At 57.1% G+C, this 22,975-nt stretch overlaps 7 protein-coding genes and 1 non-coding gene across 8 annotated transcripts; 4 read left to right on the forward strand and 4 right to left on the reverse strand.

The window, feature by feature from the left end:
* Nucleotides 1-7,745: 7,745 nt before the first annotated feature.
* Nucleotides 7,746-9,718, reverse strand: SLS55_008651 (uncharacterized protein; the record flags this gene model as incomplete). Its single annotated transcript, XM_066780059.1, has 4 exons — nt 7,746-8,136; nt 8,214-9,260; nt 9,322-9,484; nt 9,535-9,718. 4 exons carry the CDS (start codon nt 9,716-9,718, stop codon nt 7,746-7,748), a joined length of 1,785 nt encoding a protein of 594 aa, XP_066629288.1.
* Nucleotides 9,719-11,112: 1,394 nt separating this feature from the next.
* Nucleotides 11,113-12,693, forward strand: SLS55_008652 (uncharacterized protein; the record flags this gene model as incomplete). The annotated part of the gene is made up of 3 exons (XM_066780060.1): nt 11,113-11,363; nt 11,416-11,614; nt 12,061-12,693. The coding sequence occupies 3 exons, from the start codon at nt 11,113-11,115 to the stop codon at nt 12,691-12,693; spliced, it is 1,083 nt and encodes a 360-aa protein (XP_066629289.1).
* A 374-nt stretch (nt 12,694-13,067) lies between these two features.
* Nucleotides 13,068-13,776, reverse strand: SLS55_008653 (uncharacterized protein; the record flags this gene model as incomplete). Its single annotated transcript, XM_066780061.1, has 3 exons — nt 13,068-13,158; nt 13,216-13,553; nt 13,606-13,776. The coding sequence occupies 3 exons, from the start codon at nt 13,774-13,776 to the stop codon at nt 13,068-13,070; spliced, it is 600 nt and encodes a 199-aa protein (XP_066629290.1).
* Nucleotides 13,777-14,898: 1,122 nt separating this feature from the next.
* Nucleotides 14,899-16,791, forward strand: SLS55_008654 (uncharacterized protein; the record flags this gene model as incomplete). The annotated part of the gene is made up of 4 exons (XM_066780062.1): nt 14,899-14,939; nt 15,017-15,900; nt 16,011-16,429; nt 16,525-16,791. The coding sequence occupies 4 exons, from the start codon at nt 14,899-14,901 to the stop codon at nt 16,789-16,791; spliced, it is 1,611 nt and encodes a 536-aa protein (XP_066629291.1).
* A 1,451-nt stretch (nt 16,792-18,242) lies between these two features.
* On the forward strand, nt 18,243-18,723 carry SLS55_008655 (uncharacterized protein; the record flags this gene model as incomplete). The annotated part of the gene is made up of 2 exons (XM_066780063.1): nt 18,243-18,328; nt 18,390-18,723. 2 exons carry the CDS (start codon nt 18,243-18,245, stop codon nt 18,721-18,723), a joined length of 420 nt encoding a protein of 139 aa, XP_066629292.1.
* A 252-nt stretch (nt 18,724-18,975) lies between these two features.
* mxr1 (Peptide methionine sulfoxide reductase) lies at nt 18,976-19,664 on the reverse strand (the record flags this gene model as incomplete). The annotated part of the gene is made up of 2 exons (XM_066780064.1): nt 18,976-19,340; nt 19,412-19,664. 2 exons carry the CDS (start codon nt 19,662-19,664, stop codon nt 18,976-18,978), a joined length of 618 nt encoding a protein of 205 aa, XP_066629293.1.
* Nucleotides 19,665-20,406: 742 nt separating this feature from the next.
* On the forward strand, nt 20,407-20,497 carry SLS55_008657. The gene has a single exon. It is a non-coding gene; the product is annotated as a tRNA-Pro (tRNA).
* An 805-nt stretch (nt 20,498-21,302) lies between these two features.
* On the reverse strand, nt 21,303-22,480 carry RPN11 (multicatalytic endopeptidase; the record flags this gene model as incomplete). The annotated part of the gene is made up of 4 exons (XM_066780065.1): nt 21,303-21,448; nt 21,511-22,046; nt 22,107-22,357; nt 22,433-22,480. The coding sequence occupies 4 exons, from the start codon at nt 22,478-22,480 to the stop codon at nt 21,303-21,305; spliced, it is 981 nt and encodes a 326-aa protein (XP_066629294.1).
* Between the last annotated feature and the right edge of the window lie 495 nt (nt 22,481-22,975).

Raw genomic sequence — 22,975 nt, forward strand, 5'->3', positions numbered from 1 at the left:
AGCCACTGTGCCACTGTAAATGGCCCGTAGACGCGCGCCATTGACCGAGCACCTTTGCCTTTTGCTCGCTCGGCCGCTCTTCTTCAACATGGTTTCTATTTTTCGCTCTTCCTCCCCACTCACCGGCGGCCTCGCTCCGACTCACTCGAGCCCGACACACACGGAATCACCTCTCGCCAAGGCGAACCGACCGACCGGCCGGCCGCCGGCCGGTACGTACGACTAGGAACAGTCATAGCGCCAGGCACGCCTCTGCAAGAATCGCACGCTCGGCGGCAGCCCGCGTGCAGGAAAAGAAAAGAGAGAAAGAAAGAAAAAAAGCCTTCGCGTTGCGTGTTGGTCCTTCTGCGCTGCGTATACGGCCGACGATGTCACGGTGAATCGTGCGTCTCATGCAACATGCTCCCTCGCGTTTGCCTATCCAGGATAAACAGACGAGAAGCGCAGGCGGCGGGGCGGGCGTGGCGGGCGTGGCGGCGGGGATCATTATTGGAGACAATCACGGAGAGCAGCAAAGAGTGGCTTGACTTGCGGCCGGGTGCACGGGGCAGACCACGTCAGATAGCGCCGGGCTGGCTACAGCGCTCAGCTCTACACGCACGCACGGCGGAGCTGCGAATAATTACATTCTTATGCGCCCGCCTAGTTTGGCGGCGGGCGGAGAGAGGCAGAGCAGGACGTGGGCCTCGGAGCAGGGCAGGCCGCAAAAGAAAGGCGCAAAAAGACGGGCACCGAAGCGTGCCGCAACGCCTCACGCCCCCTGCCTGCAAATGCTCCGTCACTCGCAGCAGCAAAGAAGGCCTGGCTGCCTGGCCGATGGCGGTTTCCCCGACGAACACACAGGCGGCCCAGACGCGACATGCAACACCATCACCTCGCGTCCCCAGGCGCGCGACGTGTGTGTTTGCTGTTTCAACATGCGGGACCCCCGCCGTGTTCTCGACCGTTTGTTCTGTTTCCTGTCCCTGCTTATTCGCAGACGCACATCTTGATTTCCTGCTTCCCGCCCACTTTTAGCCACAATGAGCCTAACGCTTCCCACCGGCCAGCTGACTCGTCGCCCCGCCGCGCTCGAGACGTTGGCACGCGTTGGAAGCACCTGCGTGCCTGTTTAGCCATCTTGCTGCGTTGCGCGGTGCTCACCCGCATATGCACCTGTCTTGCGGGAAGGGGGGGCCGGGGAGTGCGGCCGTTGGAGCTTCTTCTGCAGGGCGGCAGTGTGTTGGCGGTCCGCCGGCGCCAGGAGCCGTTGGATGGAGAAGCCGGATTGACAGCAAACCTAAAAGGAGGCCCCCGCCCAACGGTGCGGAGCACGGCATTCGTGTCGAACTGCCGTGTGCACGGGTCTGCAGTGCCCAATGACAGCAAAGCCAAGCGGCAAAGACGATGAGAGAGGCAAAATGGAAAGAAGTGAAGGCAAAAGACAGTAGGGATTGGCGTGTGAGAGCTCTCACCACACACGCACCCGCATGCGCACCTGCACGCACACCTGGTTCCTGTCCGCCTCTTGTCCCTCTGTCGTGCTTCCTGCGCCGCAGCGAACTCCCTCGGTCTCTCGCCGTGCCTCTTTCGGCCCCGCCGTCCTGCTGGCATGGGACGAGCCAGTTGCCGCATGAGAGCCAGATAGAGCCGTCAAGCCCAGATCAGGAAAGCAAAGGTCGCTTAGGCCTGGTGATCCTCCGCTGCTCGGACCCGGAATGTTGATATGATGGGGCCTATCCCTGCCCGGCCGGCAATCGTGCGAGAAAACGCACGGCACGATTAGCGCCGGTGATGGCTTGTTGTTTACGCCCGGGCTCCCGTCTGCAGTGTGAGTTTACGTGCGAAGGAGCAGCAGGCGACCGCGGCATCGTTGTTTTGTACTTTTGTTCCTTTCGGCATGCTCCCGATCCCGGTTCTGCCAAAGCCTCGGCACTATTGAAAATGCCCGTGGACGGCAGGAAGAGACGCAAGCGAGGGGCGCAGAAGACGGTCGCTCGCAGCAAAGGCGTTGAGGATAGTCAGGGCGCATGGGCGTGAGGCGACAAACCATCGCGGCCGCATTGGCGACCTCAAAGCTTGTTTCCCGTGTCGTGTTGGGCAGTACTTTCAGGTTACCCTTGGAGGAAATCCATCGGGCCACTTCACTCCTTCTCCAAGTGGACCTCTCCCTCGCCGTCGGGGCTGCCGGGGCACACCGAGTCAGCAGCATGCCGTCTCTCGTCTCCTTTATATGCTTGTCTTTACCTCGGCCAACACTTTATTGAATGTCTCGTCCGCGAGCCGGCTGCCAGTGGACAAGGTTTGAAGCTTCCATGCTTAAAACCCAAACCACCCGGTTTCAATAGTGTGCAGAGAAGGGAAACAGAGCAAGGCGGCGCCGGAAGGAGTGAAGTGATTGCAAGCAAGCCTAGGAAAGCGGGGGGGTGGTACGACTATGATGGAATGGTTTCGGGCTCTGACTTGGGCATCCGCCAGCCCAGCAAACGAAACGGAAAAGGATGAATCAAAAGCAACGGTGCAATGCGGCATGAGGTGAGCGGAGCACATGAACACGCGCTGGAGCGATGGGTGTTTGGAGGCTCTCGCCAACGCTTTTGGCATGATGGAGGTTCAAACACTGGGTGAAACAGGGTTTGGGATGGCGGCCCCTGCGCATATAGACGTGGATCTGCGCATGCCTTGGCCGGGGGCGGCCGACAAGCCTGATGGAGGCGGCATGGCTGCGCTCGCTCGAAGGGAGCCGTGTTCCCTACTTTGGGAGCATGGCGCGGTCAGTTGCGGCAAGCGAGCGCTGGCACGGCCGAAGAGGGCATGCCGTATTGGCAGGGAGTGAATAGTGCCGCGTCTGATGAGCAATGCCGGAGCAGGGCATGTGGACGGCTGTGGAGGCTTAAGATGCGATCATAGCAGAGCAGGGCGTTAGGGGCGACCGTGTGTGGTGTCCATTGCCCGGCACGACACGGGCCTCCCGCCCGCCAACCGAGTACGACATGCGACCGACCTGCGCACAGCCGGCACCTGCGCCTGCACCTGCACCTGCACCCGCACCTGGGTGCCCGTCGCCAACCGCTGCGTCATCGCCCGCCTGCCCGGCTCCGCGCCGCGACCGCCGTGCGCATTGCACAACAGCCCGTGGTGCCCGGTCGAGTCGCGTCGAGTCGCGTCGCGTCAGTCGAGTCGAATCGAGTCGGGGCGGAAGCGCGGGGGCAGGAGCGGCGGCGGCGGCAGCAGCACGGCAGCAGCACAGCAGCAGCACAGCAGCAGCAGCAGCAGCGCACGCGCCCTGGGCCGTCCTGGTCGGCGGGAACGTCTTCAGGATCCATTTGCATGATGCCCGCCGGGCCGACTCCAACTGGCTCCCCCAAGTTGCGCGCGATCAGCCGTCCCCACCTGCTGCCTATCTCAACGTCCCGCACAGCAGTCAGGGGCTGCAGAGCAGACCTTCGAGACCGGTCGCCCCACCCGGCCAGGCAAGCGAGCGAACGAGCGTCGCCCTGCAACAGGAGCTACGGTCAGCTGCCATGGCCGTTGGAGCTTCGTCCCCACAGCTGTTCGTTTGAAACTCGGTCGACGCCAAGGCACAGCGCTGCCCTAGCGCCATGCCAAAGCTGATTATGCCGAACGCCCTACTGATATTTGCCGTCTGGCCTGATTGTTAATACCGTTTGACCGGTGTCCTGCTGCACGCGCTGCCCCATGCGGCTGTGATGGGCCGGTCACGCCGCTGCCACTTCATGCGCGCCTGGCCCTGTCGATATTGGCTCCGCGCCCTTCTCCACCACACATCCCGGGCCCGGAGCCTTATTGATATTGGATCCACGGCCAAGCTCGCGGCGGGGCGGCTACCGGGCCGCGGCCTGTGACGCTTCGCCGAGGGCGACGGTGCCTGTCGTCGACGTTGTGGCAGCAGAGTGACTCATTCCAGGCCGCGATCACCAGCAGATCCAGGTTCACATCCTCCACAGGGCTGTGATCACCCACGCCGCAGCCAATCGACTCTCGCTGCCAATCCCCCTCACTGGTGTTTAGGGCTGACTCCGCGGCCGGGACGTGCGAGTGAGCGGTGAGGGCGCCTTTCCAGACGCAGAGGCTGAGAGCGGTGCAGCATTGGCCGATCGAAATACCGTGGCGAGAGCAAGCCAGCAACCTCACCGCCACAGCACCCGGGAGCCGGGAACGGGCGCGAGAACGGGCGGCGGGCGGGGTGGTGGTGGAGAGGGCAGCGGTGCTTGGCGTCGGAGATTTTGGTGTTGGTTGTTGCACGACGCGAGCGAGCGACAACTCTCCCTCTCCCCGACCAGTGGCATCGGAATCCTCTGCGACGAGATGAGCTGTGGTCGCTGCCGTGCTGTCCCGCCCCTGCAATCTCACCTTTGCTGCTTGCTGCTTCCGCAGCCTTCGCATGTGATTGTCTGTCCGCACCGGTGAAGGCAGTCGCCGGCACGGCACGTGCTGCAAAGCGTCCCGAAGAGAGGTGTCCTGGAGGCAGGCTGGAAGCCTCTTGGTCCTGTGGGCAGTCGTCGTGGACCGGTCCCGGAATCGAAGGAGAACAAATCCTCTGTGGTGATGCTTCGGGCGGACCTCCGCCTTTTTGAAGCCTCCGCCTCCTTTATACCATCCCCAACGTATATGCAAGCCAGCCAACTCCACAGACAACGTGTAAACGAACCGGTCAGTCCTGATGCCGAATCGTGCGGTCCAACCACACTGGCACATAACATGGCTCTTAAGACCGCTTCTCGCCTGATTGGTGTTGCGCGTCGTCAGCCTGCGCAACATCACACTTTTTGACCTCTGTTAAGACGGTGGCATCGCATAATTTCACATGCGTTCGTTGCTGTTGCTCCACCGCTACTCTCGTAAGTAGTGCCGCATGGCTCACAAGCTTAGAAGCGTCCGCCTGGCAGGACGTGCGTGGGCTTCGCGCAGCCTTGTTTTCTACCCTCCGATTCTTTCGACGTTGTGGTCGTAGCACCCTACACTCACTGTCCGTAAACGCACAGACAGCCTCCTGGAGTTTGCTCCTAGACGTTCGGGAAATCCTTGACCGGTGATGGTAGCGAAACACCATTAGTCTACTATATGCGATCCCTTTTATAGCACTGCCACGAGCGAATAACCGGTAGAAATCGTTGCCCCTTAGAGATAGATATATGAACACCTCTCGCCCCCTACCTTCTGTGATCCTCAATGAACACTGTCACGTTTTGATATCCGTAGAGGCTACTGACACATCCAAACTGACCGTGTCATCGTGCAAGGCTCCGCATCTAATGGTGAGCGGCTACAGTGGCCCTGGCTTGCTCAATGAGGCTACCGCCGCCCCTCCATACGGTACGTTACTAGCCTTCAATCAGCAGTATTGCCTCGTATATCGCTGTCGGGAAGTGCTCCGCTACTTCCGGTCTTGCTCGACCCATCCACCAGCTGCCGAAACGAACGGGGAAGGTCCTCCCTTCGATATGGCACGCTTCCAAGTACCTGCTTATGCTCATCACTGCCGGTGCCTCTGCGGAGTCATGGCCAATTGGGACATGGGGAGCTTCAGCCCGTTCCGGCTCGGTGATAAAGGCGAGGACTCGGGGCGATGACTCGAGAGAGAGCTGGATGCGCAGATGTTCGAAATTATCTGTGGATCGTCAGCGGTTGGGAGTGTGTTGAGGACTGCCCAGGCGCTGTGGGACTTGTTGGAAGTGGGGACAGGAAGCACTCGTTTGATGGATTGTCCGCCCCAGCGCCAGTGACAATCCAGCCAGCCTATGCCTCCTCCTCTCTCACATGCATAAAATCACTGGCAAGACGTGGGAAACGGCTGTTTGAGCAAAGTGTTCCTGCGCGACTTGAGACAACGGTGGCAGCACAGACTCGTCGACGCTGCGCGTAATGGTGGGCAGCTCAGCCTGTCTGACACCCGCCCATGGAATCCGTAGCATCCCGACTCGTGGGAATGCACAAGAACGTCACGCTCACAACGGCCCGGTGTCGGCCAATACCGTCTACGTGAATGACGAGTCGCCACCGATGGAATCCGTGCCCGATCTTAATGGATGTGTTATTGCATGATTACGGCTAAGCTAGGCCTCCTGGCTTGGAAATCAGAAGCGCGGCAGACTTTTCCTGCCCCTCCATCACGCGCCATTTGGGCTTCTCCCCGACCCGGCCTTCGTGCGCCCGTTCCGGCGCAGCGGTTTGGAACGTTGGCGCGGTGGAGCTATGCAACCTCGGGCTCACTGTCTCTCGTAGCAGCAGGGATCGAAGGGCAGCACAATCAATTTCCATGGGCGCAACCAGACAACGCCCTTGCAACACAAGGATGGCGAGGCCGCGGTGCTTGCTTCACCTCTCCGCTTGCGAAACACTGGGCGCAATCCAACGCCACGGTCCGCCCAGCCAGCGACGGCTTCCTCTTGGGCCAAAAAATACCTCATCGAAGTGCTGGCACTCACTCAATGTTTGAAGATCGATGCCTATCCCTGCATGGCTGTGAATGTGTCGTGTGCCCAGCGATCCGCCGGAAGCACAGCTGCCTGGCCACATGCACTTCGGCTTTCCCTTCCGATCTCATTTTCCTTACATCCATCACTTCTCATTGCACGCATGTAGGAGCAAGTACACTGCATCTCTTCATAGGGGGCATTCAGTATTTGTCACTTCCGAGCCTTTAGCTGGTGCAGCGGTAACGATGCAGATCTTTCCATTTTTTTGTTGTCTTACAGCATACCCTTCCCAATGGTGGGACGTCTGGCGCGGACACTGTAATATTGAAACTGATCAAGAGGTGTCTGTGTCCTCACCCGTTTATGATTTCATGAAGTTTTTTATTTTCTTCAATATGCGCATAACGAATTACAAAAGTCGACTGGTGTAGTCATGGCGGGAAGTGGAGATAAGGTGTTGGTGTGCTATAACGCGTCTACGTATTGAGATGAAACAAGAGACTGACAACATTTACGATAATAACATGCAGAATATTGGATACGGAAGAATATATTTTGCGGTCGACAGGAAATTATATAGAGCATGACTGGTATGGTAAGGTTATCGCATAGAAACGTAGTAAATACAGGCTGGGAGTTGTTTAGTTAAGCATCGGTCAAGAGAGACTTTTTCATATTAGATGTTACTTGCCTGGTACCCGTAAAGCAAGAAATATATCTAGAAACTATTGTAAAGTTCTTTACAGCTAGGAATAAATGAGCTCGTTAGGTTGCAGTAGTTATATACGAGTTCAGGTAGTAAATAATGTCTACGCCTCTATTCATCACACAGACTGTTACCAGTTGTAACATAGGATACTAACCATAGTTATTTCTATAAAGCCTTCGTTTCCTCCGTATCTACGGGAACTTCTACGGAAGAGTGAAGTACTCGAGAGCGTAGTAAAATAGAGGTGAATAACAGGAATGAGCATGTATCTTTGTCCAGATCACAATCTACCTATGACACTTTAAAATCCTAAGTGGGCGATGATGCAGTGATAAATAGATGCGACTTGAATGATACGACAAGAAGATGCATCAAGCAGCTGTAAGACAGGAAAGAAGTCAGTGCCAACCCCATGCTGCACCGAATGAGAATATCTACACACCGAATCATGATAACAGCAAAAGATTTAGTGCGCGTATCCCAACCATGCTAACCGATTATCAAGTTTGCCCAATCTCCTTTCTGTGATAAGGCAAGAAGGCCCAATAGCCTGGACTGGTACAAATGACTATACCTCTGCTTTGCGAAGCAAGTATGCCTCACTTCTCCTCAATATCTTATACACCCTGGTCCAAGGTTCCATAACCAGTTCTCCCCTGGCGAGGGCTTTCTCCGTCCCCGTTCTGGGTACCATTTGCATGATCAATGCGCTCAAAGCCCATCTCAGCCCCGGGCATGAGAATCTCGCGTGCGTCTTCGGCATCCTCCTCGACATGATCGCGATGCATTACCTTGCTTTTCCAGGTGACAAATGTTACAAGAGCTAGGCCAATAAAGAATGCAACGCTCAACAGGATAATGTTCACGGGAATGGGGTTGTTGTGGAAGACGCGGTGAGTAAGGGCATCAAGACCGGACTGCAGGAAATTAAGGAGGCCGGCCAAGCAAATGATCAAGCCATATACTTTTCCGAAGGTGGCGAATCCGAACACTTTGGCGGCGTAATCTCTACAGATAAGTCAGTTTTCAGTTTTTGGAGCTGTTGGAGGCAAGCATAGATTCTGGGTCGGAGGGAGAATACTTACGACACTGCGGTGTAGTAGAACGGCCGGTACACGACGAAGAGACAGATGTTGGCATATGCCGCCCATACTTGAGGAATCACGCCGAGAACACCGATGGTGGTGGCAAAGGCTACTAGCAGGGCCAGTACAAAAGGAGTGCTGGTGTTGTCGAGCACAAGTCCAATAAAGGGGACGCTGATAACACCACCAAGTGGCAACGCGACATCAAAGAAAGAATTGACTTTCACCGCCTCGTGATAGTCCCCTAACAGATACTCGTACTGCGATCGAATGGTCGCGACAAAGTAGTTGATGCGGGTCATCTGGACGACGGTGAAGAGCGTGATGAGAATGAACCAAGGAGTTAGGATTTGTTGCGCAGCCGTCTTTCCGTGGAGGGCCCCCCAAACACCGCTGTTCTCTTTCTTTTTCTCCTCCTCTTCGGCGCGCGTTGTGGTGTCTTTTCCGTCCAGCAGTGCCGTGATCTCGCTGGCAAGGCTCTCGCGACGAGCGCGTCGGTCGTTGCGCAGCCTTTGAACAATCGATTCCTCCTGGATGTCTTCGTCCGAGTCGTGGTAGTCAGTGGTGGCATCGTCGGCGCGGCTAGCAAGTTCTCCCACGGTCTCATAAGACTTGCTGGGCATGAGGGTCATCTGTACAATAAGGATATATACAGGCACGGCCAGGTAAACCAAGAAGAACTTCTTGAGGGTGAGGTCGCCACCGGTGGCTTGGTACAGCAGCCTGTAGAAAAGGAAAAGGGCCGACGAGGTATCGAAGGCGCCTGTGAGCAAAGCTAGGATGAGGCCCGAGTATCGGGGGAAGGTGTTGCTGAGTTGGAACGAAGAGATGAACACAAACGGGCCGCCCAAAGCCATGAAAAGATAACCGGGAATGTATCCATCGAAGGAAACATCAGCAGCAAAGGCGAAGAAAAGAGCGCCGAGCGTTAGGAACACGACTCCAATCAGACCGCAGACGCGGGGGCCGAAACGGTCGAGAATGGTGCCGACGGGAAGAGCGCAGACATTGGTCGAGACGGCGGCAACGGTGAACATAAAGTTGAGCCTGTTACACATTAGTATTCCACGACGTCGGCGAGCCGCGCATCCGGAATAGCGCCACGTACCTCAGCTCCTGTTCATAGCATACCCGCGCGCCTTGGTCGAGCTCACTGTCTGTACAGCGATCTCGGTATACGCCCTGAGCGATCAAGACAGGCTTGATTGCAGCATAGCCGAAGACAATGCCAGCGGCCAGCAAGCAGTAAATGACGGCAGCAGAAACCTGCACTAAGGCAACAGTCAGCTCCGCCGCTGGCGGGTCGGACGGGCGAACTCACATATGCGCCTAGTCTTGGACACCTCGAAGGCAGGAAGCAGCTCCTCCTGGGCAGCGGGGCCCCATGCGCCTGCTTGGACTGGATTGAAACTGAGTTTGCGGCGCTCACTGCCGGAGGGCGAGACAGACCGGCTTCTCCAGGTATTTATGGCGTCCATTGACGAGACGCGCTGTATCATCGCCATGGCGGGCGAGTGGCAGGTGTTGCTTGGGCGGCTGTATCCCCGTGTGGTCGCAGCTTGGGAGGGCGGAGGAGATGCGATCGAAGGCGAAGCGGAGGGGAGCAGGTGCGGAGGCGCAGTTGCGATGCAAGACGTCAGAGATCAGCCTCGGGCGGATTGGCGGGAACTAGCAGAGGTCTGGTGACGAGGCGGGGCGGCGCCGTTGGTGCACAAAGCTGGGGTAGACTGCCAGCGACACGGATCGGAGGGGCGATTGGCGATGGACGATTGGCGATTGGCGAGTGACGACGGCGATCCTGGCGGCGGAGCCTGGAGCGGTGCGGTGAGTGCGAGCGGCGAGACATATACATAGACGGCAGACGGCGGGTCAGATGGGCGAAAAAATTCATCTCTTCGCGCAAGACAAGACGCATCCGATGGAGGGGCGCGCGTCGCAGCCGCCTGATTTGCAGCCAAGGCCGACGCCCATTCCCGATGCGGCAAGGAGCTTGGACTGCAGCCGGCAACGGTGGAGAATTTTAAAGCGGAGCCCTGCATCGCGCCAGGCCCCAGATCGCAAGCTTCACGCTCGTTTTTTCGTACCTGGCTGTTCCGTCGGCGGACACCACCGTCGACTGGCCTTTTGCGTCGGCTGCCGCCAGCCCGCCGCCCAGCCCGCCGCTCTGCTCGCCGCCGTGTCTTGCGAGTGAAGGGACGACGTAAATGGGCAAGACATGTTCGCATTCACGTGCTGGGCCGTCTCGATAAGGCCACGATTGGTCGATGATCAACAAGGGACCTCAACCACCGTTGCGCCGTTATTCGCTCCTTGCCAGCCCGCCGATAAGCCTGAAGCGGTCTAGATCGTCGGACTCGTTTCCATGACCTCTTCGGCTTGTCTGGCATCTATCGGTGCTCACCTTCTGTATTCCGAAACCTGCCTAGCCATTACTCGGCCATCTCCGGTAGCATCCATGTCGTTCAAGAGAGGCAACGCTCTTGCTTTGGCGAGCATTCATTCCGGCACTCAAACGGACACTTACATACCAATGGTTCCTGTGAGGTTGCGGCTAATCATCGTGACTTCCCACGAGCTATTGGCGCATGTGATGGGCTCGCGCGCCATTCGGCTCGGCGACCGCGAGACGGTAATGTCAGTGTGAGGAAAGTCGCCTTTTATGAGCATGCTGATGTGCTCATCTCATCACCGGCTGAGGCGTGGTCGCGGTTCGATGAGCCCAAGTGGGGTCAGGATGATGTGATTCAAGATTCTACACTTGACCACAACCTGGACAATTCCTCCACGGCAACGTAGCCAATGTGCCGAAAAGCATGGGCTCTATCATAAAACGAGTTCCTTCGTTGCTCCTTTGTCAACCGCTGGACCTTGAAGCGCCACATTTTTGGAGACCTCCACAATGAAGACGGACCCGGAGAAGCATGCGTCCCAGGCTGTGGTGGAAGAACCAGAGAGCGAGCAATTTGCCGAGCAACAAAGAGAAGGGCCATGGATTCGCTTCATGACTTGGACTCACTGGTATTCCAAGGACACGCCGAGCCTGGAGAAACAGCTTGTGCTGAAGCTCGACCTGATGATTCTCATTTTCGGCTGCCTATCCTTCTTCACAAAGTACCTGGACCAGCAATCAATCACAAACGCTTACGTCTCGTACGCCTCCTATACGACCGTTGTATCCACCCTGCTGATGATTGACTTGCAGAGGAATGAAGGAAGATCTCCATCTTCACGGAAACCAACTCAACTACATCACTATTGTGTTCTGGGCCTCTTACTGTACTTCCATGATCCCTGCATGCTACTTTCTCACCCGCTATCCTGTCAACGTTGTCCTGCCTACGCTCGAGGTTGGATGGGGTCTCGCAACATTCGGCCTGGCCTGGGCCCAAAACGTTGATACGGTATATGCCATGCGCTTCCTAGTCGGTTTGTTCGAGAGCTGCAGCTTTACCGGTGTCATCTATGTCATTGGATCGTGGTACAAGCCAAGGGAAGTGGGTCGACGAGTGGCTCTGTTCTTCATCGCCAGTCCCTTGGGCACCATGTTTGCTGGATACCTGCAGGCAGCCGCCTATACCAATCTAAACGGCGCCCATGGACTGTCCGGCTGGCGCTGGCTGTTCATCGTCGACGCCATCATTACCCTTCCGATCTCCATTCTGTATGTTTTCTACCTCTTTCAGCGGCCCCTAAAGGCGTCTCAACGACACTAACGACCATCTTTCCCATCACCAGCGGATTCTTCATCTTCCCCGACGTCCCATCGCGCGCAAAACCCCGCCTCCTCACGGCGCAAGAACACACCTTCTCCCAGCGGCGCCTCACCGGGCTGACTGCGCCGTCGCAGCTGCATGTCTCACGTGATATCTTCGCGCGTGTCTTCGGGCGGTGGCACTGGTATCTCTTTGTGCTGCAGTGGACGCTCATGGACCAAAACTTCCAGCCGTACTCGACGCCTTTCAGCCTCTACCTCAAAGCCAAATCTCCTGCCATCTACTCCGTCTCCCGCGTCAACACTCTTCCGACGATCGCGACCGCGCTGTCTGTCCTCGCGGCCCTGTGCGCCGGCGCTGCCGCGGACCGGCTCGGTGGCCGCTTCTGGATCCCGTTACTGGTGGTGACAGTACCTGTCATGGTCGGCGTCGCGCTGCTGGTGGCGTGGGACGTGGGTGAGACCGGCCGCATCGCCGCCTTCGTGGTCTGTGGCTTCGAGGGCGCCGTCAGCCCACTGACCATGGGCTGGGCCACCGTGACCATGGCCAATGATGCCGAGGAGCGTGCCATCGTTACCGCGAGCATGAACGCCGTCGGCCAGGCCATCGCTGCCTGGAGTCAACTGCTGCAATTCCCTGCAATCGAGGCCCCCCGCTTCGCCAATGGGTTCGTGTCGGTTCTTGTGACGGTCGTGGCTCAGCTTTTGCTGGTTCCCGTTATTGCACTGCTTTGCGCGCGGGACAAGCGGAGGAAATACAAGGAATAGGTGCGTAGGCGACTAGCCCTTTCGTCAGCACATCCATGCAGCACGATACCAATAGTGAAAAGACACCTTAGGTGTGACGAGACTGTGCCACAATCAAAAGAGATCAAACTCCTTGTTTCCAATTTTTGTAGTCATCATTACATTAAGACATTCAATGTCGGTCAATGCGCGCTGAAAAGATGCTAGTTGGCGGAACAGAAACCAAACATAAAAAGAAAAATAAAAAACCGACGGAAAACGAGGAAAAGGAAAGCACAAAGAGCGCAAGCGTCCGACTCCTGAACATGCAGGATCCAGACAATCTTGTTGAGTGAGACAGGTGTTTCAAAGGCGTGTAGTCGCGCCGCGACGGTTGCGTAGGAGTCGTGATCCGTTTACACCTCGGCCTTGGGAGGAGCAGCGTTGGCTTTCTTGTTCTTCATGAAGAGCGTAGGAAGTAGGACGGAGGAAGTTGTGAAAAGGATGCTGTTATGGCACTGTCAGTCACTGTTTGAATGCTAGACGCCATGGTGGCTGACTCACCAGAGTGCAATGCTCAGGCCCCAGATAGCCTTGGTCTCAAAGCAGTTGGTCTTGGTCGCACCTGCGAAGGCAGCCAGGTTCAGGCCGGCGCCGCTCATATTCAGGTTCGACTTGACCGACTGGTAGTAGGTGTAGGCGTTCGAGGCCGTCACGGACTCGGAGGTGCTTTGAACGACGTAACAGTTGAGGAATGAGATAGGCTTGCCCAGGCAGACGGCGACAACAATGAAAGCAATGAGCAGGAGGAAGTCGACGCCCGTCATTACCAGGAGACCGAGGTAGGCCTCGGACCAGAAGAAGGCAATGCTGATCAGGCAGTAAAGTGTGGCAATGCAGGTCTGGTGCGGTCAGTATGGTGAAGTCATGACACAGCGGCAAAAGTTGACTTACAACACTGAGAGTGCCGACAACCTCCTTTGGTGGGTCAATGCCGCTTGAGACGATATCGTTGACGAAGTTGGCAGCGACACCAACTATAATGATCATACTAATGACCTCCAGGACGCGGACCAGAGCAAAGGTCTTGCTGAGGGGAGCAGCGCCGTAGGCAGGAACAGGCATTTTGGCTGAAGTGGTGGACTTTGAAGGGAATTGGAGTTTTGGAGGGGAAAAAAAAGAAAGGGTACAGGAAATCGACTCCTGGAAGAGGGTGGACTGCTCTCAAAGCAATTACGAATAGAGGGAATGACTTGGGCCGAATGCAAGCAAGGACCGACGTAATGAAACAGTGAAATAGACGAAAAGTAGGAAAGCGATGAAGAGACTGCAGGATGAGATGATTGATTGTTGGGCTGGAGAGTGTTTGGCAGCAAAGTATCAGCATCTTTTATACATGGCTTCAGCTAGAGATGGTCCAAGACGCACTGGCCACTTCTATTCTTGCAAAGGCAGATAGAATCAACTGTAGAACAGGCGGTTTCAAGAGCGACCGGCCAGACGCTCGTGGACCCAATGAGCGATCGTCAAGACGATCCGCAAGCCGCTGCGGATCCAAAGCGAGCAGGCGGGCGAATAGCGAGGCTGTTGGAGCGGGCGGCTATTCTGGCCGGCCTTGCATGCGAGCTCTGACCACGCAGCGCCAGCGCCAGCCAACGACAGCCACTCGAGCGCGTGCGGCTCTGTCGCATCTGCCGCCGCTCAGCCACCTTCTTCAGAAACATGATTCTGCAACCGCTGCGGATGTCTCACAGTCGCTTCCGCTGGCGCGTCGATGGAGATGGCGCGGGGGATCTGGCCACTGAAAGATGAAGTGGAGGATGCGCTGGATGAATCGAGGATCCCGCATCGCGTCACGCCCCACAGCGGCCGTTCTGGACGCTGCGTGTTGTGTGGGCAGCCGCCGGCCGAGTGCTGCGCCGCCTCCGGGCTGCCGCTGGCCGGGCGTCGGGCCGACGTGAGGCTTCCATCGGCAGAGAGGCCGAGTCCGTGGGCGATGGTCGAGAGAGAGGAGAGGTGAGAGGGTCAGCAGGTCGCGCAAGGACGCGCCTGGCGGGGGACGACACGCGACTGCCTAGTCTGCAAAGGGAGAGTGCAGCCGACAGAGCCGACGATAAGCTGCGCTGATTGCTGTGCCGGCGGACGGGAACCGTCTCTCCACTCCTCGCCCATCTCCTCCTCTCTGTCTCTCTCTCTCTCCTTTTCCGCGTGCTTGCATTCGTGCCCTCTCCGGCTGCACGCGCAAAGATGGTGTATCCTCTCGATTACTTCCAGCACAGGCGTGATTGGTACGTAGCACTGCTCCCGAGCTTCCCCGGAGCTTTCCCCGCATTTCCGCTGAGCTCACAGACCCTGACCCTGCCAGCCGCCGCAAGCAGGCCGAGCGCGCTTCCAAGATCGCAAACCTACCCGCAGAGTACCAGTCTCCACTGCTGCCCTCGGAACGTTCCATCCTGCGCAAACCAATCCAAGAACTCGTGCAAGAAGTCCACGGCCGTGTCACCAACCCCGTCGATGTCCTGCGTGCCTACTCCAAGGTTGCAGTTGCCGCCCAACGCAAGACGAACTGCCTGACCGAGATCCTGTTCCCCGACGCTGAGCAGTGGCTGGACAGGGGCGAGATTAACCTCCAAGGCCCACTTGCCGGCATCCCAGTCTCCCTCAAAGACTCCATTGCCGTCGGCGGCTTTGACGTGAGCGTCGGTTACTCGTCCAACACTGGCAAGCCCTACGAGAAAGATGGATCCATGGTCCGCATTCTCAAAGATGCCGGTGCAGTTCCCTTTGTCAAGACTAATCTCCCCGTCACCCTCTTGTCCTTCGAGTCCACCAATGATGTATGGGGTCGTACTACCAACCCCCACAACCACAAGTACTCGCCCGGCGGCTCGACCGGAGGAGAGTCTGCTCTGCTTGCCTTCGGTGGCAGCCGCATCGGCATCGGTTCCGACGTTGCAGGCTCGGTAAGAGCTCCCGCGCACTTTTCTGGTTGCTACTCGCTACGCTGCTCCACTGGCCGGTGGCCGAAGATGGGTATGAACACCAGCATGCCGGGCCAGGAAGGCATTGCCAGCGTCTTCAGCCCTATGGCTCGCACCCTCAATGACCTGCACTACTTCACTGCCAGCTTCATCCGTATGAAGCCTTGGGAGTACGATCACACCGTGCACCCCATTGAGTGGCGGCAAAACGTTACCGCAGAGTACTTGGAGAAGAAGAAATACCGAGTGGGTGTGATGAGGACTGATGGTGAGTGACGCCCAGCCACAGATGCACTCGGTCGGTTTCATTTGACATCTCGCAAGGCGTTGTCGATCCCAGTCCCGCCTGTGCTCGCGCCTTGCAGCAGACCGCTGCAGCACTCAGCGCCGAAGGCCACGACGTCTTCGACGTGACACCGCCGTCACCCTACGAGGCTCTGAAGATCGCGTCACACCTGCTCAACTCCGATGGCTGCCGCACTTTCCTATCTTTCTTCCGCACCGGTGAGTGGAATGACGCCGGTGCTGCCCAAATGGCCTTCTACGTGAACTTGCCCCGCCCGCTCAAGTATCTGCATTACCTGTGGGTAAAGTATGTCAAGCAAGATCCCATGTGGGCGGACCTTCTCCATGGCTGGCATGAGAAGAGCGCATTTGAACATTGGAAGCTGGTATCGAAGCGAGAGGCGTACAAAGCCAAGTGGCATGACTGGTGGGAACAAGAGGCGAAGATGGATTTCTTGCTGACGGTACCGAATGCCACACCTGCTGTTCCTCACGATGGAATGAAGGAGGCAGTGAGTAGCTGCGGATACACTTTCTTGTTCAACTTGGTAAGTCCGAGGATGGCTCCTAGTCTCCATGGTCTCTTGACTGACTTTTGGTTGTCAAGCTCGACTACACCTGCGGTATCATCCCCGTCACGCACGTCGACCGTGTTCTTGATGTATTGCCAGCGTCCTTTAATTTCAAGAAGCTCAACGGTATCGCGAAGGGCGCTTACACTCACTATGATGCCATCAAGATGGAAGGTCTGCCCGTTGGTGTGCAAGTCGTTGGCCAAAGGCTTGAGGAGGAGAAGGTCCTCGCTATCATGGAAAGAATAGAAGATGTCCTGGAGAGGAACGGACAGAAGTACCAGTTGTTGGAGGTTGAATAGAACAGGGAAATAGCTTTGGTCATAGATCGCACTTACGTAATGCCCATTATATGCGACCAGTCCAGAGATCTGCCTGTGCGGATACCCACGGGGTCTCCCTTCCAGGTTGCTGGAGCATTCCGTCACGTCGCGCAGTCCCTTAGATACCCGCAAGCTGACGTCGCTCGCATGCGACGAAGCCGGCGCTTACAAAGGTGTTGGGACTAGAAAGAGAGGGTCTCCACCGTGTGTCGCTTGGGGAGCTAGGGAAGCCGGTTGTGAAGCCCATACCTGCTGAGAAAAAGCCCCAGTAATTCTGTAGAGGCAAGCCAGGGTCCAGTCTGACGACATGAATTGTTGGGCGCTTTCGGGAGCGGAAAATTTGTAATTACTGACCAACCTAGAAGGCAGTCGACTCGCGTGATTCAGAGCAACATGGGGTTTGAACGTGGTGTTATCCAGCGACCCGTCCTTATCATTGCTTCTTGAAGGAGGTGCCAATGGATAGGCGAGAGTGGCAGGGGACGCTAAACTGGTCTGGGAGAACGAAGCATGCACTCAGATGTGACGTCCGCCGAGAGCACTCGCAGGAGGAGCTTATTCAAGGACCATGGTCTGGCCAGAGCTGTGACTTGATGGCTTGTGCGGTAGCTCGGGAGCATCTGAGCCTGCTGCAGTGCCGACGGAGCTTACTGCTAGTCTCTTCTTGAGAAGACGCAGCTGCAGGGCAGATGGCAGAGCAGTAAAGTGATCGTGTATGCGGGCGGAGAATCGGACGTGGAGCCATTGTCGGGACGGGAGCTTGTGCAACCGCCGGCATTCGGTGGGTCATGTGTTTGAGATAGCGAATGAAGAGAAGCAGTGCGGGGCCCGACTTGCATGGTTTGCCATCGACCGCCTGGCCATGAGCGCGCAGCAATTTGGGGACTGCGAAGTCGGGCGGGATTGTCTTCGCTCGGCTGGCGCAGCGGAGGGCGGATATGGCGGGACGCACGGGACGGCGCAGATGGAGCAGCAATTCGCGGATAAAGATCAACAACAGTTCCTTGGAGACTTGCTTCACCGCCGGGGCCGCGCGGGCGCAGTGGTCAAAAGTGAAGGAGCAGGAGCAGCCAGTGGCAGCCAGAGCTAGCGCCGCAAGCCAACCCCGCGCCTTCTGGCCCGTGCGGCGCGCTGCCCCTCCTTGCGCTAACGTCATAAGAACGCGCTTCCAAATACTGGCCATCCGATCGACGCTCGTCTGCGGGTCGATGGATCCAAAAGCTATGACAATTCCCGCCCACGACGCTTGAGTGGCAGAATTGCTGCGAAGGTCTCCCTGCTCCGGCCCCAGTGCTGTCAAAGCAACGCCTGGCTCTGCGGCGTATTTAAGGACTGCCCAAGACGCTCCCTTGTGCTCCAGCTCCTTAGTCCAATTCCTCCCTTCTATTGACTTCTGCAACACGCGTCCCCCTCAACCAATTACAACCACAATGACCACCTACCACGGACACTGTCTTTGCGGTCAGACCAAGTGGGAGGTCTCTCTCGAGCAAGACCAGGCCTCGCACGTCCTCTGGTACGTACCTACCGCTCCGCCTGCCGGAGGTTGCCATTGTCACGGACTAACCTGACCACAGCCACTGCGACACCTGCAAGTACCTGTCTGGCAGCGCCTTCACCCTCAACCAGATCATTCCCAAGAGTGCTCTGAAGTTCACCGCCGGTGGTGACGACCTCAAGTCATACACCTACACCGGCGAATCGGGCAAGCCAGTGCACTGCTACTACTGCCCCAACTGTACCACCCACCCTTACCACCATCAGACCGTTCTGGGCGACAAGATCATCCTCCGCACCGGCCTGCTGGACGAGAGCAAGAGCTTCAAGCCCGCCGCCGAAATCTTTGGCAAGGCGAAGCTGGCTTGGGAGAAGGAGGTCGCTCAGACATTCGAGACCTTGCCTCCTCAGTAAAGTAAATTGCCTTGACATTGGGGAGCGTTTGGAGTTGGTTGTGCGTCTTGGAGGCGAGGTTGATACTGGGCATGAACGACGATGACGATAGCCGAATGAATTATCAAGTACCTATCAAACAGTCGGTTGCTTGACGATGCGAATATCCGTGACCTTCATGCTCACAGACTCGATGCTGCCAAATCCCGCATGCTTTCGTTCCACGTCATGTCATTGAACTATTTACAGAACGATTGAATCCTCGCCTACTACTCACGAGCTCTCCGGCTGGCTCAACGGCGGGAGTTTCCGGATGAAGTGAGTGGGGCATTCGTAGCCACCTGGGTTCTTGTCAAGATAGAGTTGGTGGTACGTCTCGGCGTCCCACCATTCACCCGCAGGCACAAGCTGTGTGGCAATCTTGCCGTCCCACCACTCCTTGTTGGCACGCTCGGTGACGTCCTTGGCGATGGCTTCTTGCTCCGGCGAGTGGAAGAAGATGGCGCTACGGTATTGGGTCCCGTGGTCAGGGCCTTGGTAGTTCAGCTGCGTCGGGTCGTGGATGGTGTAGAAGTATTCGATGAGTTGTCTGTAGGAGACCTTTTCCGGGTCAAATGTGACCTGCAGGGCTTCCGCGTCTATCCGCAGGCGTCGGCGTCAGCAATCATTTACCATGACCACGCAGGCAACCTCTGCTGGGATTACTTACGGCCAGTGTCGCCTCCGCAAACCTGCCTGTAGCTGGGGTTCTTCGAATCGCCGCCGATGTATCCGACGCGGGCGTCGATGAGGCCCTTGTTCGAGAAGGACTTGCGGTATGTGTGCTCAACACCCCAGAAGCAGCCAGCCGCAATCGTTGCCTTCTGGTGGCTTCCGCTAGCGACGCCGGTGGCGCCGTTTTCGACCGCACGCAGCGGACCCGAGGAGAATGGGCGCATGAAGCGCGTGAAAAGACTGCCCATGGTCGTCATGGTCGTGTGAGCGCCCAAGGCGGCGAGGACGAGAACGAGGCGGAGAGCAAGTGGAAGTAACTCAGTTTAGAGGGTTCCGGGGGTTCGATCTGGTCAGTAGCAGAAATGCGGGAGTGCTGTGGCGCGTGGCGGGTGGCAGTGGAGCGGGAGCTTTCTTTTTATCACCAAGCTGACGCGAGTCATTCGTCTCCGATGAGCGCACCCCGCTCGGGATTGCGTCATTGATTATGGAATTGACGGCTGCCCCTTTGGTCTCCTTTCCCAAGCCTCTGTTAGGCTTTGCAGTACGCAGATGGACGATGGGCCATTGTACCAGCTTTCGCTGAGATGCGGCGGGGCCGCGTTGCTTGCAGCTGCATGCGGTCCATGATTCATGCGACCTCTCCAATCCATGCATCCAGACTTCCCATCTTCGCTTCGCTTCCGCTCAAAGCTTAAGTCTTGGGTACTCCGTGCTATCCGTCTCCGACACTAAATTCGTGACAAATATCTAATCTCATCATCTGTAGGCAGCAGCGGAGGCGGTGCCATGTCCTTGCCTGTTCTGACGCCTCCAGCTGCCCCAGCCCCGCCTATGGCTGAGCCTGGGCCCAGAAACATTGAAGTCCCGGAACCCGGATGGGTGGACTGCCATAGACAATCCTATCCGGTCATTGTACAACCCATCAGCAAGTAAGGGGCCTAGTGGGTAAGTGATCAATCCCTCTCCCTCTTCAGCATCACGTCCGTAACTCACCCAATCCAGTCTAGTGGTTACGATTCTCGCTTTGGGAGCTTTACCCTCAACTGCGAGAGGTCCCGCGTTCGACTCGCGGCTGGGCCCAGCCTTTTCTTTTGCCTCTTACCCAATCGTATCTTTGGTATGTGGTGGCAATTTGAGTTGGCTGGTCAGAACTGGTCAGAACTGGGCGATATGCGTTCATTGAACTTTTGTATGCTGGTGAGCATGACGGAGCCGGGCTGGTATGGGAGCTTGCAGAGCCGCATGAGTCAACCTGGACTTTGGATCTGTACCAAGGGGGTCGTCCCTGGCACTCCCTCTATTTCATACCACACTTTCTGCTCTCATATCCTTTCATCAAGGCGTATGCCAATAATCCCAGGCTTTGTCATAGTCATGTTCTCCCAACAACGCCCATGTATACATACGCCGGAGGTCTGCTTGATGATGCGAGGCTCGAACTAAGCCGTGTCACAAGGATTCCGCTCATAGACTCCATGGCTGCGTTTGATCTGATTGGGGTGGACAGAAGCACGCATACCTTTCACATTTAGGAAAAAACAAGTCAGGCCGTCCAGTGCGGTCAACAACTAATGGATTCCCACAGAGACCCTATGGCCCATTGTGGCTACCAAGCTGTCGATCTGACCGTGAAAACAGAGGTTTGACGCCGAAGACAGGGAAAGAAAACATCTGCGTGTGGTACCTTAGCCGTCCGTTGTAGGGGATACACGGTAGTGCGTTGAGTTGGGCTGTGTTCAGGAAGTGAATGCAAACGTGACATTTACATTCGTTCAGGTCTAAATTTTGGAACCGTCGGATAGCCACGCGAGTCAAATCTATCCTGTGCACTCCGGACCCTTAGCACCTCACAATGGTGTATATTACAAAAGCAGACTAGTCATCGATCATAGCTCATCATCGACCTCCATCTCACCGTTGACGGCACCGTTCGCGCCGGCGTTCTTGGGTAAGCAGGCCTCCTTGTCAATCATCTGCCTGGACACTGCAACGATGTTGTCCTCGATGAGCTGCTGGCCGACGTCCTCGATATCTGTGAAAGTAAACATAAAGTCAGAACAGCCCTGGGAGCAGCCACTAGAAGGGAAGACTTACGCTTCTTTGGATCCACCTTGCCGACATATCTTGTCTTCAATTGATCCTTGGTGAGCTCCGTCTCCTCCTTGACTCTCTTCTCGTAGCCTTCAGCGAGGCTAACCAGTCGCTTAAGCTTGTCCACGTTCTTCTCGCCATCCTGCTTGAAGTCATCCATTTCCAATGCCTCGGTCCAGACGTGCTTGTGCAGGTTCATCAACATGTTCTCCTCCAGACCCGTCTTCCTGTAGTTGATGCCTATGCTGTAGTAGTGCCTGTTCAGGCCGTGGATGAGTGCCTGGATGGACGGCTTGTTGAGATGACCCAAGTTGGACGTGGTTTGGCGCGGCTCATGACCCATCATAAGGGTCTGCGGGTTGATGAGGCGGAAAGCATCAATGACAACCTTGCCCTTCACGGACTGGATGGGGTCTACCACAACGGCGACGGCGCGAGGAGTGAGCTGCTCGAAAGACTGCTGGGTGTTGATGTCGACGCTGGAAAGCCAGCATCCGAACCCAGGATGCGAGTGGTACCAGCCAACGACAGTCTCTGGCCTGGTGTTTGCATCACGTTAGCAACTCGTGTAGGTGCACCGCCTCGGAATGCGTCCTTACCGTCCCGTTTGCCTCAACATGTCCATCATCTTGGTCTGGAAGACGGGGTCCACGGCCTCGACACTGACACCGGTGCCGCTCTGGGGCATGGCGAAGACGTCGACTACTCGCACGGTGTAGTCATCCACAAACTCTCCCAGCATCAGACCCATGACTTCCATCGGCACGCCGGCGCGGCCGTGCCGCAGCATCTTGAGGAGGGCGAGGGACGAGATGTAGACAGTTTCCGAGTTGTCGATGAGGTTCGTGTCCTGCAGAAGGCGGCGGTTAGCTTGCTGGGGCCGGGGAGCGTGCGCGCATGTCGAAGCCATGCTGCGGTGGCATACAAAGTACCAGTCCGCGTACCACCCGTCGGGGTACGGGAAAGGGTCCATCTTGCGCGAGCAGCAAAGGGAAGGCGGGCACAACGGCAGGAAGAGGACGTACTTGAGCTGGGCCGGCATCTCTCATGCCCTGCGCAGCGGCGAGCATGCGGTTTAGGCGATCCATGCTGGGTGACGATGTGTGTGGGGCGAGTTTACGGGAACGGGAAGGTCGGATAGGCGGTGGGGGAGGTTGCGGGCAGGAGTCGGGGGCTGGCAGCGGGATGGGAGATGGACCAGCGCGGTGATGTTGGTGCTGCAGTGAGGCGCTGGAGCTCCATCCGGCGGAGCTGACGCCAGGACGCGCGCATCGGAGGCCCGGCGAAACCTGCCCGCCGCCGCCGTTCACCGCTTAGGGCGGGGCGCGCTTCATTGGCTGCGCCTGCGCTCGTCTGCTCGCTCTCTATATTCGTCCTACAGCTTCCACCGGCGCCGTCGCCGTCGCCGTTTCCCGCACCTGGACTCGTCGCTCTGTCGCCCCTCGCCCTCGTCTTCCCGTTCGCTTCA

Source organism: Diplodia seriata, assembly GCF_021436955.1.
Source record: "Diplodia seriata strain FDS-637 chromosome Unknown scaffold_9, whole genome shotgun sequence".
NCBI lineage: Eukaryota > Fungi > Ascomycota > Dothideomycetes > Botryosphaeriales > Botryosphaeriaceae > Diplodia > Diplodia seriata.